Source organism: Canis lupus, chromosome 8 (assembly GCF_048164855.1).
Source record: "Canis lupus baileyi chromosome 8, mCanLup2.hap1, whole genome shotgun sequence".
Lineage (NCBI taxonomy): Eukaryota > Metazoa > Chordata > Mammalia > Carnivora > Canidae > Canis > Canis lupus.
This window is the reverse complement of record NC_132845.1, coordinates 53,239,876-53,254,235: the sequence shown is the minus strand read 5'-3', so window position 1 is coordinate 53,254,235 and position 14,360 is coordinate 53,239,876. Positions and strand designations below refer to the sequence as shown.

At 41.3% G+C, this 14,360-nt stretch overlaps 1 protein-coding gene across 5 annotated transcripts in view; it reads left to right on the top strand.

Annotated features, from left to right (window-relative positions):
* The window catches only part of DNAH3 (dynein axonemal heavy chain 3), a 171,600-nt gene that overhangs the window by 125,171 nt on the left and 32,069 nt on the right, over positions 1-14,360 (top strand). For 4 of the 5 annotated variants that reach the window (XM_072836051.1, XM_072836052.1, XM_072836054.1 and 1 more), the window contains 7 exons: positions 1,162-1,285; positions 1,375-1,531; positions 1,777-1,920; positions 2,986-3,652; positions 5,233-5,398; positions 7,047-7,263; positions 8,766-8,948. In XM_072836051.1, coding sequence (XP_072692152.1) covers positions 1,162-1,285; positions 1,375-1,531; positions 1,777-1,920; positions 2,986-3,652; positions 5,233-5,398; positions 7,047-7,263; positions 8,766-8,948 — 1,658 coding nt within the window. Of the gene's footprint in view, positions 1-1,161; positions 1,286-1,374; positions 1,532-1,776; positions 1,921-2,985; positions 3,653-5,232; positions 5,399-7,046; positions 7,264-8,765; positions 8,949-14,360 lie in introns of those variants that run through there. The other variant, XM_072836055.1, reaches the window with a different exon arrangement.

The following is a 14,360-nucleotide window of genomic DNA, read 5'->3' as shown; positions in this document are numbered from 1 at the left end:
AGGCTATCTTTGGGATGGGATATGTGGAGGGGCATCTATGGAGGATTGGCAAAGCTTGATTTTTTTTTATTTGGATGGTATATGTAAGGCTGTTGACCTTATGATGACCCACCAAACTTTGTATTCGTTTTTCTCTGGTTTTCAGTATCTGCATTTTATTTTATATAATAAAATGCTTTAAAAAAAACAGATATACAGATAAATTTATTATTTTTTAAATTTTTTATTTATTTATGATAGTCACACACAGAGAGAGAGAGAGAGAGGCAGAGACATAGGCAGAGGGAGAAGCAGGCTCCATGCACCGGGAGCCCGACGTGGGATTCAATTCCGGGTCTCCAGGATCGCGCCCTGGGCCAAAGGCAGGCACTAAACCTCTGCGCCACCCAGGGATCCCCAGATAAATTTATAGAAGTAGAAAATAGGTTTTTCATTGCCAAGAGCTCCAAGGAAATGAAATTAACTGTTAATGGGTACAAGATTTCTTTCTGAGGTGATTAAAATGTTCTAAAATCAATTGTGGTATTGGTTGTACAGCTAAAATATTAAAAAACAATTGCATTGTATACTTTATATGGGTGAATTATATAGTATGTGGATTATATCAATAAAGCTGATATGTATATATAAATATAAATAGATATCTAACATTAGACAGGTAAGTAAAAAAAAAGACAGGTAGGTAAATATAGATAGATATGTAAGGATACCAATTTAATAGTAGTTAATTGGGGGAAGAATGGATTTGGTATGTGAGAGGTAAGTCAAAGATGATGCTCACTTTCTATAGAAGTATTTCTGAATTGACTATTTTACAATGATCACATATTGCCTTCACTTTTAAAAACAATCTTGAACACTAGTCTAGTGCTATTAATAGAATTACTGCAATCATGGAGATGTTCTGTGTTTGCATTATATGATACAATAGCCAGCCATTAGTCACATGTTACTCCTGAGCACTTGAAATGTGGCTAGTGAGACTGAGGAAATTATTTTTAATGTTATTTAATATTAATGAAGTTTAAATAGCCATATCTGGTTAGAGGCTGCCATATTGCATAGCATAGCTCTAGAAAAATAAGGCAGAGGAAAACATACTCTTCTATGTCCCAGGATCACAAGGCCCAGGAGATAGGTATGAGTTTATATGTTTTCCAGGACGATTCACTCGCCATCTAAATATTGTTTCCATCAATGCCTTTGAGGATGACATTTTAACCAAGATTTTCAGTTCAATTGCTGACTGGCATTTTGGGAAAGGATTTGACGTGATATTCTTAAGGTAAGAGGTCCCTATGTCTTCCTCAGTATTGGCCTGGATCCTCAGTTCTGGCTCCTCCTTGATGAATCTGCCTTTCTCTTCCTCCTAAGGTATGGAAAGATGCTGGTACAAGCTACTATGACAATTTATAAAGCTGCAGTGGAGAATTTCTTGCCAACTCCCTCCAAGTCTCATTATGTCTTTAACCTACGGGACTTTTCACGGGTTATCCAAGGGGTACTGCTCTGCCCTCACACCCACCTGCAGGTCAGACACTATTATTTCTGTTATCAAGTTCATTCAGCAATATCCGTGGCTATATGGAACAAACAATGATAATAGTAATAGCTAACTTTTATTAAGCATTTGTCTCTGGTAGGTATTGTGCTAAGTATTTTGTAAACATTATCTTGTTTAATACTCAGTCAATCCCAAGATTTAGGAACTGTTTGAGAAATACCAGCTCAGGTACCACCTTCCATTTACATAAATAATTAACTCTGGATTTTCAGGATGTGGAAAAATTTATCCGGCTTTGGATCCATGAGGTTTATCGGGTCTTCTACGACCGTCTGATTGACCATGAGGACAGGCAGGTCTTCTTCAACATGGTGAAGGAAACCACATCCAGTTGCTTCAAGCAGACCATGGAGAAGGTAAGCAGACCCTATGAGCATTCGGCCCCAGAAATGATTCCAAATATTTGACTATGTTAGTCTCAGATTTCAAGTTTCTTTTTCTTTTTTTTTTTAAAGATTTTATTTATTTATTCATGAGAGACACAGAGAGAGGCAGAGACACAAGCAGAGGGAGAAGCAAGTTCCATGCAGGGAGCCCGACGTGGGACTTGATCCCGGGACTCCAGGATCACACCCTAGGCCAGTACTAAACTGCTGAGCCACCCAGGGATCCCCAGATTTCAACTTTCCTTCCTAGTGGAGACTCATGGCTCTGTTTTCCGAATCTCAGGAAATGGAATTGAGTCAACTAGTCACTAGGTTTGATGATAATATACTTGGCCCAATTTTGCCTCACTTCCCTGATAGCATATACATTTGTATCCATTCAAAGTGGCTTATGATCTGATGTAATTGTTTATAATCAACTTAAAATAATTTTCTAAGGTTAATTAGTTTCTGAGTTGAGAAATGAACTGTGAAATTTTTATGGTTTAACTGAGGCCCTGGTGAAGCCCAAGTAGAAGAGAGCCATGGTTTCCCTCATCTAGTTGTACCTCTGTTTTTAAGAAACTGTGATTTCACCACAGAAAAATTGCAGGTGTTTCATGTTGTATCCAGGGGCCAAGTACAAAAGCACTGCCAGGTTCCATTATCAGGAAGAGAAAGCATCTAGAACATTCCTACTCTTGCAACAGAGTGGAGACCAGGGATAACACCTGTACGTTTGTTTGGTGAAGGAACAAGCACATAAAAAAATGATGCCACTGCTGGGTTCTCACAGCCTGACCACCAATATTTTAACCATTTGACAAACAGATTAACTATCACTTTCATGCTTTTTTCTCTAATGTCCCTTCATCATAGTCTTTATAACCATAAGATCCATATATTATGTTTTAAAAAAACTATTGATGAACCCTCACTCTGGAGAATATGCTCAGAGGAAACAAACATATCTCTTGTTCCCTCTCTCTATACTTCCCAGTGCCATCTTAGTTGGGCCACTTGTGGAATGCCGGCTGAAATTTATCTTTTCCACAGGTCCTCATCCACTTGTCACCCACTGGAAAGATAGTTGATGATAATATCCGTAGTCTCTTCTTTGGAGATTTCTTCAAGCCAGAAAGTGACCCAAAAATCTATGATGAGATCACTGACCTAAAACAGCTCACAGTGGTCATGGAGTACTACCTGGAAGAGTTCAACAACATCAGCAAGGCCCCTATGTCCTTGGTCATGTTCAGGTTTGCCATTGAGCACATCTCCAGGATCTGTAGGGTCCTGAAGCAGGACAAAGGCCACTTGCTCCTGGTAGGGATTGGGGGCAGTGGGCGGCAGAGTGCCAGCAAACTGTCCACATTCATGAACTCATATGAGCTGTATCAGATTGAAATCACCAAGAACTACTCAAGCTATGACTGGCGGGAAGACCTGAAGAAGATTATGCTGCAGGTCGGAGTGGCCACCAAGAGGACCGTGTTCCTCTTCACTGATAACCAGATCAAGGATGAATCATTTGTTGAGGACATCAACATGCTTCTAAACACAGGGGATGTGCCCAACATCTTCCCAGCTGATGAGAAGGCTGACCTTGTAGAGAAAATGCAAATGGCAGTCAGGACAGAAGGCGAGAAGATTGAAGTCACTCCTCTTTCTATGTATAACTTCTTTATTGACAGGGTGAAGAAGAACCTCCACATTGTCCTTGGTAAGAAGAAGCAAATGCAGTTTGCCCTTTTCCTCCGGAGTGCTCTAAACTCAGTCTTCTTACAGTGGTCCTCTTACAGTGGTCCAAGGATTGATCCAACCATGGCACTCACCCAGGGGTTTGTGCCTGAATTCCTGTGGAAAATGACTCTCCCCTAAACTACTATTTTAAAACTGTTCCACTTTTCTCAATTCTTTTTTTTTTTAAGATTTGTTTATCTATTCCAGAGAGAGAGCGAGAAAGAGAGAGAATAGGGGGAGGGGCAGAGGGAGAGGGAGAGAGAGAATCTTAAGCAGACTTCCCACTGAGCACTGAGCCCAACACAGGGCTTGATCTCATGACCCTGAGATTATGACCTGAGCTAATATCTAGAGTCAGATGCCTAACCAAATGAGCCACCCATGTGCCTCCTCTTTTTAATTTAAATTTTACAGTGCCATATTGGTTTCTGGAGGAGAACACCACCTAGTGCTCATCACAAGTGCCCTCCTTAATACTCATCACCCATCTAGCCCATCCCCCTGTACTCTTCTCAATTCTCTAAATTCTCCTCTGAACCTTCTCCTTCCATTTAGTGCATTACCCTGTGGTCTCACATCTGGAGTTCTCTCTGTGAATGACATCCCCAATCTATCCAGAAACCTAGGGGTTATATTTAATACTTTTCTCTCATGCCACCATGTCCTGTCAATTTTTACCTCCTTGCTTTCTCTCATATCCACTCATTTATCTCCATCTCCACCACCTTTGCATTAGCTAAACTACCATCATTTGTCCAGCCTCACTTCTGCAACCTTGTAACCATTCTCTCTAGGTCCACTCTTGTCCATTCCAGACTATTCTGTTCCACTGACCTAGGATGGTTTTTTTTTTTACATGTATTGCAAATATGATCATTGTGTATACATGCGTGCACACACACACACACATTAAACACTTAATATGCTTTCTATCAAGATAAATGCCAAAATTCCTAACCTCTGGTTTTATAAGACCACATGCCATACTGTCCCCTGTATTCTCTCCATTCTCCTCTCAAACCAAGCTTCCTCTTCTCTCTCTGATCTTCAGCAACAGTGACATCCTCATACTTCCACCTGTTCATCATGCCTCCTTCTACCACATTGAGCCTAAATAAAAAAATCAATGGAACTTAGGCCAAATTTGTGCTTGGATGGAGATAAGGTCAGAAACAAACTGATGGCCCCCCACTAACTTCCATAAGTAACTATGTATGTGGTATCCATGGCTCCCATTTGTCTGTGTCAGAACAAATAGAGCAAGAGGATCAAAGAGCACAAACCATACTGGCTAGATGATATAAAAGATCTGGAAAGGAGAACAACAGGTATGAGAGACCAGTCAAGTCAGAAGGCTATTATACTGAATTCCCACCACAAAGTTGAATGAAAATATCCTATGATTCCCCTATGCTTCCTAGGCATTCATCATTACTATTCCATTACACTCCTCAGTTACCAAACAAGAAACCAACCCCTTTACCCACCAGAATCATTGGAAAGACCTGCCTGCCTCCTGGCCTTGGAGGAAGGAAACTAACCAAGTCTGCTTTTCATTAGCCATGAGCCCAATTGGGGATGCCTTCCGGAACCGCCTGCGGATGTTCCCTTCACTGATCAATTGCTGTACAATTGATTGGTTCCAGTCCTGGCCCACAGATGCCCTGGAGTTGGTAGCCAACAAATTTCTGGAAGATGTGGAGCTTGATGACAATATTCGGATAGAGTAGGTATTAGCTGCATTTTAGTACACTAACCAAATAATCCAAATGGAAAATCCAGATATTGGCTGTATTGTTATTATTGTTTTAAGATTTCTCAATTTATATATAGAAAATCACATTTAGTTAGATATTTAATAAGACACTTTTGCTGAAAAAAAGAGTGAAATTTCATTGTTCAGAATTGTCCTGGAGATGCACTGTTGTCAGAGCTGTGAGAACCAAGCTCTAATAATATAGCTATTTCAGTTTTAGAGCATATAGTCTCAGTAGGGGTGACATCGCCACCAAGGGAATGAAAACTGGTTATTATGAGGGTGAAAAAAGTCTTTTATGTATAAAGCACAGATATACAAAAACAACCCAAAAAACATATTTAATTTTGGCTAGAATAAGGGAAGAGATGAGAATGTTGACCTCCCAGGTGCCCCATGAAGGCAGTGGTCATGTCATCTGCTTTGTCTGACTCTATATCGTTAGTGTCTAACAGGTGCCTGGTACATAGTAATTCAGTTACTGTTGATTAAATGAGTGATTGGAAAACGAAGAATTATGTAGGGGCCAGAATACTGATAGCTATAAATTCCATTTTAAGAACTTTGAACTTTATGCTCTAGGCCAGAAGACCCTTAATTTGGGTCTATAGGCTCACAAACAGAATTCTGAGGGTCAGTTAATGTGAATGGAGAAAAATCATATGTTCATTTTCACTGACATCCAGCTGGTATTTTGAATTTCTTTTAATAAAGAATGTAGGCAATAGATCCCAGTAGGATTAGCAGGACTTGTTACCAATGGGAATCAGTTGTGTGTTTTTTTAATAACTCATTCAGTCACTATAGATACATCAGCGTATCATTTCCTTCCAAATTGTGGTAGGTTTTAGACCTGCTGCCCAATCTTATTATTTAATGTAGAGGTCATCAAAGTATGATCCACTGGCCAAGTCCAGTTCATAGCCTGTTTTTATATATAAAGTTTTATTGGAACACAGCCATGCCATTTTCCCCCATAAAACAACAGCAGACTTGAGTAGTTATCACTACTCAACCAAGTGGGCCATTTATTTTTACTGTTTGGCGCTTCCTAGAAAAATTTTGCTGACCCCTACATATCACAAATTTGATTTTTAAAACATTTTGAGGGCAGCCCAGGTGGCGCAGCAGTTTAGCACCGCCTGCAGCCCGGGGTGTGATCCTGGGGACCCGGGATAGAGTCCCACATCAGGCTTCCTGCATGTAGCCTGCTTCTCCCTCTGCCTGTGTCTCTGCCTCTCTCTCTCTCTCTCTGAATAAATAAATAAGAAAATCTTAAAAAAACATTTTGAAAATGATTTCAACATAATTGGTTCGTTTTGTAATCCCATGTATTTTGTTTCATGCATTTCGAAGCATTATCCTGCAAAATCCAGAGGCTTCACCAGATTGCCAAAGATTAAGAACTCTTGCTTAAGCTCTGGTGATTACTGAAGTGATCAGAAATAGAACTTACTTGTTTGAAAATCATTCTAGTAAGAATATACACTTCTCCAAAACTTCTTACAGCTGCATTGACCTGTCTTTGAGAATTTGGGTCTCTACCAGGCCATAGTCAATGTGCATCCTTGCACATTGCAATGTGCATCCTGCCTGACCATCCTTGTGTCCTCCGTAGGGTCATCTCCATGTGCAAATATTTCCAGGAGAGTGTGAAGGACATGTCACTTGATTATTACAACACACTTCGCAGACACAACTATGTCACCCCCACCTCCTACCTTGAATTGATCCTAACCTTCAAGACACTCCTGAATACCAAGAGGCAAGAGGTTGATATGATGAGGAACCGTTACCTGACAGGTCTGCAGAAACTGGAGTTTGCATCTTCACAGGTGAGCACAGGGATGAAGAGTTCCGGATTAGGTACCTTGTTCAGGTGCAGAATTTAAGAGGTCACTATATAAAAACAGCATCTGCTCCTGTACTTGCAGAGCTCACCTTGCTTGCCTCAGCCTCAGCCAAGCCCTATGAGATTCTGTCTGCCTTTAAGATTTTGCTATTTTGGTCTTCTTTGGGGTGAACCTCAAATGTGTTATCTTACCTCTCATGCCTGTTTTGTCTCTACATAAAGGAGATAATAATTTTTACTTCATAGAACTATTACAAAGATTAAACAGCTGATACAAGTATAGTCCTTAGCAGAATGCCAGGCACATGAATTAGTAATTAATTTGTGCTTGGAGCCGCTTAACAAACTGTCTAAAATGAGAGCCGCATAAAGACGTGGATTTGCAGCACCAACAAAGAACTAAGGTAACTTTATAGGAGGTTGACCACTGAGTACAGAAAACCCACCAGCACTATTATACAAGAATAGGACAGAACAGCAGAAGTGACCTCGGGTGGTCCCCAGGGGACCTTGGCTTTTAGAGAGGTGTTGAAAATTGGACTCTGTCCACACAAGGGTGAGTAAACCCTTGTTTGAGGAGCAGCAAAAGGATATAAGACAGTCTAGACCAGAAGAGAGCACAATGGTTGCCAGTTAACATTCCTAGAGCCTTATTACATGCTGGTACTGTCTATGAGGAAAGTACTATTGCCATTTCCACATTCCACACAAGGAAAACACAATGCAGGGAGGCCAGGAGACTTGCCAAAGATCCTACATGCAGCCTCATGAATAGCTAGTGCAAGTGGTCAGGCCAAAACTGAAACTCAACTGTGCATGATTCCAGAACGGTAGTTACAAGATTGTGAAACCCTCCTCAAATATGCATCTGAGCTGCCTCAGCAGGTAGAATCAGGGCCAGTTGGTTAAAAAAAAAAAATGGCACAACTCTTCTGAGAGGTAGTGAAAGCTCTCCATCATTAGAAGTGTTCAAACAGAGGTCGGAAAACCACTTGGCAAGAGTACTGTAGGGGGCATCAGACTCTTGGGAAAAATAGCCTTGAGATTTCCTCTTATCCCAAGTATCTCAGACATATATGTTTTTTCATAGACAAAAAAAAAAAAAGCAGATTTTTTTTTCTCCTAACTTCCTTTTGTTTTATCTCTTCCCCAACCTCCCTCCTCACCCCCACCCAATACTCAAATTTAGGCTCAAGAGCACAGAGGAAACTGTATCTTTTTAAAAAATGTTTAAGTTTATCACTATATATCTAGTGTCTTGCACTGTGCTTGATAATTTACAACGTATACTGTATAGTGTGAACTCAATAACTAGTATTGAAAGATCAAAGAGAGAAACTCCAGCCAACAAATATATACCCAGTATCATGGTAGAATCATTAGTATTTTCCACATATATGATAGGTTGGAAAATTGTTTCAACTCTTGCCAACAATGCTATTTTTGGCATTGACAGAGCTGACCCTGCCCCGCTCCTCTTGCTAGGTGGCGGTCATGCAAGTAGAACTGACTGCTCTTCAGCCTCAACTCATCCAGACCTCTGAGGAGACCGCCAGGATGATGGTAAAAATTGAAGAGGAGACAAGAGAAGCTGATGCCAAGAAACTTCTGGTGCAGGCAGATGAAAAAGAGTCCAATGCTGCTGCTGCCATTGCTCAAGGAATCAAGGTAACCAGCATTTTCTGGGGCTTATCCATTACCTCACTAGAGCCTAACACAGCCCTGCAGGCCTATCCTGCAGGAGAGAAAAGTGAGGCTTGAAAAAGACAGATGACTTTCCAAGCATCACATAGCTAGTAAGTGAAGAAGCAGGTCTTGGTGACACCTGGCTCTCTCCAAGAAGAATTACTGGTTTCCAGATATTCTCCACCTCACTCAGAGTCCAGGCCTACAAGACCAAATATGCTCTAACCTCATCTCATTACTTTTCCCTCATTCACTCTGCTCTGACCACACTGGCTTTGTATCTATTCCTCAGAGAAGTACAAAAGCACTCTCCCACCCCAGGGCCCTTGCACTGACTGTTCCTCTGTCTGTCTCCTTCACCTCTGTCATGTTTTTTCCTCAGATGTGCATGGCATGTTACAGGTGTGGAATAAATCATTGTCAAATGACAGAATGTTGAACCTAGAAGACCCCCCCTTGAAGGTGATTTTTATACCAAAGAATAGCCCTGGGAAGGGCATCACCTACATTCTGATATTATTAGAAGAAAATCTGATTAACATTCATGTGATGTTAGATATTTCCCAGAACTTTTAATTACCTAATTCCATTTGACTGTCACAACCACCTTGGGCCTTAGACTTAGGAATGACAGGTATCAATGACACTGAACTTCTGTGGTGAAGTGACTTTTCAGAGTCACATAGCTACTTAGTGGGTTTAGAATCCAAGTCTATTAGCACTTAGCTCAAGATACTTGTCCTGCTTAGCAGTTAGAAAATCTTTTTAAGCATTCTTCAATAAAGAACTTGAATGAGAAGTAGCTTGTGTCTGGCTTCTAGGATAAATAAGTCATGGGGTACTTTATTGAAAAGGACAAGCCTTCCAGACTGGCTTTTCTCCAGTGAGTCCTGAGACCTGACCTCTCATAGATTTCCTTGGGTCTAATTGCTGGTCTCAGAGTCACAGTGAATGCTCTGGATAAGGGAGATATGCTCACCCACAGTCCTAGGGGTACAGCCAGGAGCCCAATGGACCCATAAAAGATTGTGACCACCAGGGACCATAATCCAGTGGGTGTTTTGCCATTCTATGACAAGATGATAATAATAGCTATTGCTTAGTAGCACCATGGTGGTTTCTTATAATCCTTCATTTAGCAAATATTTATTGAACGCTTGGTGTGTGCTGGCATCTTCCTAGGCAATAGAACAAGAGAGACAAAATTCCTTCCCTCATGGAGACTGTATTCTCTTGTCCTTGATTTACGTTGTTTTTTTTTTATCATTATAATAGCCCTGCAAAAGCAAATGGTATCATTTCCAATTTACACATAAGGAAATCATGGTACAAGAACTTTAAAGACGTGCGGCTACCAAGTGACCAAACCAGGATTCAAACCTAGAGTTCTCTGATTCTGAAGCCCTTGTATTTGACTATAATTCTTGGAATAGCAAACTGGCCACTAGGGAGTGCATATTTATACTGTAACACACACAGTATTTTTTTTAATCTGATATAATCCTCCACTTTTAAAAAATCAAGAGATTTCAAGTAAAAATTCTAAATGTTCAGTTTTTCTTAGGAAGAAAAGCATTCTGGCAACATTGGACCTGCTTTCCTGGGTTGCAGCCATCAGCAACATTGACTAGATGCGGCCCCATGTGGCTTCAAGCTCAATAAAGCCCCATCCAGCCCACTTCCCACACTCAGATCACAGGCCTGGCCCCTATACACAGTGAATTTACAACTCTTCCATGGTTGTGTGCTAGAATTGGGCACATTAGGACTCACTATTTGTTCCGCCCCTTTCAAAATTCAGTTTTTTCATCTATAAAGTGGAGATACTAAGAGAAAGATAAGGAAATTTTGTAGTATGTGTTCAGCACACAGAGTTTAGTGGCACATATTCTCTAAAACTGTTATTCTTTACCTTGCAACAAGTGGACTTGCCCATTTGATAAAGGGTAGTCTCTTGTCATGTGTGGGTACCATCACCCAGGATTCTGCTCCACAGTGTCAGGGGAAAACAGGGACTCAATGAAGCAGGAAGGACGCTGTAGGTGAAATGGAGATGACCTACCACACCCATTCCTGGGCAATAAACTGTTGCCTTGAGTTTCAGTGTCAAGGGTGAGGTCTGATGTTTTGCCATCTCATCCCTGAGTGTGAGGAGTGACAACCTAGAGGTGAATCACAAGGTGCATCCAAGGAGGAAAAAGAAGCTATACTTGCTCAGTTTCCCTGAGGACAAGAACCCCTCCCTGAACTCCACAGAGCTACAGTCCTTCTCCACACAGGAACTATCATTTTCTCTAATCTCCTCCCATCCCTAGAAATGAGATATCCTGGGAAAACCCCCAGTGTGGTGGCTCCTGTAGCAGAGAGGCTCAGCCACACAAGTGGAATCCATCCAGGGATGGCAAGGAGACTGGCAGAGAAAGAGGCCCCAAGCACTTGCTTCCCAAGTACAACAGTTTGCTTAGAGTGGTCATTTCTTTTTAAGCTAATGAATCATTTCTTTTCCCCCTAGTGAGGATAATAACTGATGCCAGAATCACTGCACAGTTGAATTTCTGTGTTTTGTCAGAGGGCACTGTGCTTTAAACCTTCCAAAGGGCCCTGGTACTCCCTTTGCATTGCTAAGCAACAGATCTTTTTTTTTTCTTTCTTTTTTTAGAGAGAGGGAGGGAAGTGAGGGAGAGGATAGGAGGCGCAGAGGGAAAGGAGAGAAAGAATCTTAAGCAGACTCCTCGTTGAGCGCAGAGCCCTCAACTGAACACGGAGTTCAGTCCCATGACCCTGAGATCATGACCTGAGCTGAAACCAAAAGTCAGATGCTTAACTGACTGAGCCACCAAGGAGCACCAGGGGTCATTTTTAATCATGTTATTCTTATCATAGAAACAAATGATGATAGTAATAACATGTATGAAAGAATACTTAAGAACTCAGCATTAACATCTTTTCAATTTTCCAAGTTTCCTTCTAGCCTCTGTCTATACACGTGGATAGTTTCATGTTACTGCAGTCATAGCATCATTACAATTTGCATCAGCTTTATTTCTTTAACATCCTATCACAAATGTTTTTCCAAAATGTCATATAATCATTTTAATGACCATCTTAAGCAACTGCTTCTCTCATCAAGTAGCCACTACCCTACTAGGCACTGAAGTCTATTCCTTCCTGCCCTGTTTTCAGTGTTTCAAGAGTATAAATGGGAGTTTCTCAACAGCACCATGTGTCAGAACCAGATTTGGAGTTTTAAAAATTCAGGTGCCCAGACCTCACCCAGACTGAATGAATCAGAATCTCAGGGCGTGGGACCTGACCATGAGGGTGCCCTAAATGTTCTTCAGTGACTCGGAGACAGAGCCAGGGTTGAGAATCACTGTACCCATAATATTATAATTAGAACCTTTTGGAGGCACTTGACAATCAAGCTTGTTGGGACCCAGGCCATGATCCTTAGAAAGGGAGCAGAGCTACCGGGCCACTGGAAGACAAGAAGCATGTGTATGCCACTAGTTGTCTGGCACATTCTAAGAAAGGAACATGGAACTATTGATGGCACCTGTGGGCACTTGGGATCATTGAAATTCACCAAGAATCCAAACCTATAGCTAAGTCAACATCTTTGGTCTCCTCTGCCATCAACCTATCTAAAACTGACCATGAGAAATGGCAGGCTTTGGTTTCAATTCTTTTCCTCTTGCCTTGCCCTATCCTAGGACTAAAGAGGGAGCAAACTGAATTGCCCCTGGGAATGAGCCATTTTTGCCATCTGAAGCAGAACATTCCATTTTGATATTGGGAACATCTGATAGCATTCATGGGGGCAGGAGTGTTGTTTTAATACAATAAAGCCAAACAAAACATTCTGTGTATGTATGTATGTATTTATTTTTAAAGATTTTCTTTATTTATTTATGAGAGACACAGAGAGAGAGAGAGAGAGGCAGAGACACAGGCAGAGGGAGAAGCAGGCTCCATGCAGGGAGCCTGACATGGAGACTCGATCCTGGGTCTCCAGGATCAGGCCCTGGGCTGAAGGCAGCACTAAACTGCTGAGCCACCTGGGCTGTCCCATTCTGTGTATTTAAAAAACAGAAAACTTAAAATAAAGAATCCATGATATACACACAAGTGTACGCATGACATACATACCCATACAGATGTAAGAAAGTGAAACCTACCTTTCTTTTGTTTGCCTACCGTAAACTTGTAAGATGTGGGCTTCAACACACACTGCTTTGTCTAGGAATCCTTGATCTCTTATGACACTTCACATGTCTGCTGGTGTGACCACTCGGTGGGCTGGGCAACTGACAGAGAATTCACAGAGCAGGAACCAGGGACCTATGGTTGAAGCTTTGTGACCTGAGCTAACTCATTCTGCCTCCTGAAACATTGGCTTTTTGTTAGTTTTATTTTGTTTTTTTATTTGATAATTTGGCTACTAAATAATCTATAAGGTCCCTTTCAGTTCTAAAATCTTATAATGTTAAGCTTTCTTTAAAAAAAAAAATTGAAGGGTGCCTAGCTGGCTCAATTGGTTAAGCATCTAATTCTTGACTTTGGCTCAGGTCATGATCTTAGGGTCATGGGATCAAGCCATGGGGAGTGGGGAGTCTGCTGGAGATTCTCTTGCCCTCTCGCTCTGCCCCTCCTACATGCGTGCACGCTTTCTCTCTCTAAAATAAATAAATAAATCTTCAATAAATAAACAAATATTAAGATATAACCCACATGCCATTAATATTCACCTTTTTAAGTTGTATTTCAGAGGTGTTTAGTATTAGTACAGTTGCAGAGGTATCCACCTATCACCACTAATTCTAGATGATTTTTGTCACCCCACAAAAAAACCTAGATCTGTTAGTAGTCACTCATTGCTCTGTCTCCCCAGCCCTTGGCAACCACTACCTCACTTTCTGCTCCTATGGATTTTCCTTTTCTGCACATTTCATGTAAACAGAATCATTTAACAGGTGGCATTTTTTGTGTCTGGCTTTTTTCCCTTAGCAGGTTTTCCATGTTGTCACATAAATCAATACTTCATTCCTTTTTATGGCTAGTAATATTCCATTGTATTAACTTTGTCCTCAAATGAAGCAACAGTAGACAAAACATGCACCATCTCCTATTTCCAGAGCTCTCTACCCAGCCGTAATCTCTGTTCCCATCCTCATCCTTAAACTCTTGCCTTAAACTCCACCCTGTCTCCAAGCTTCACTTTATCCCTGACTCTACCCCTGCCTCATCTCTGAGCTACAATACATCCCAACCCTCACCACATCTCTGACCTAATCCCACTCCTCATGCCTTATTTCTTCCCCAAACTTGCCCTAACCCCCTTCCCAGCTGTCACTCCACCCCTGGGCCTCATCCTCTATTCTATTTCTCTACCCA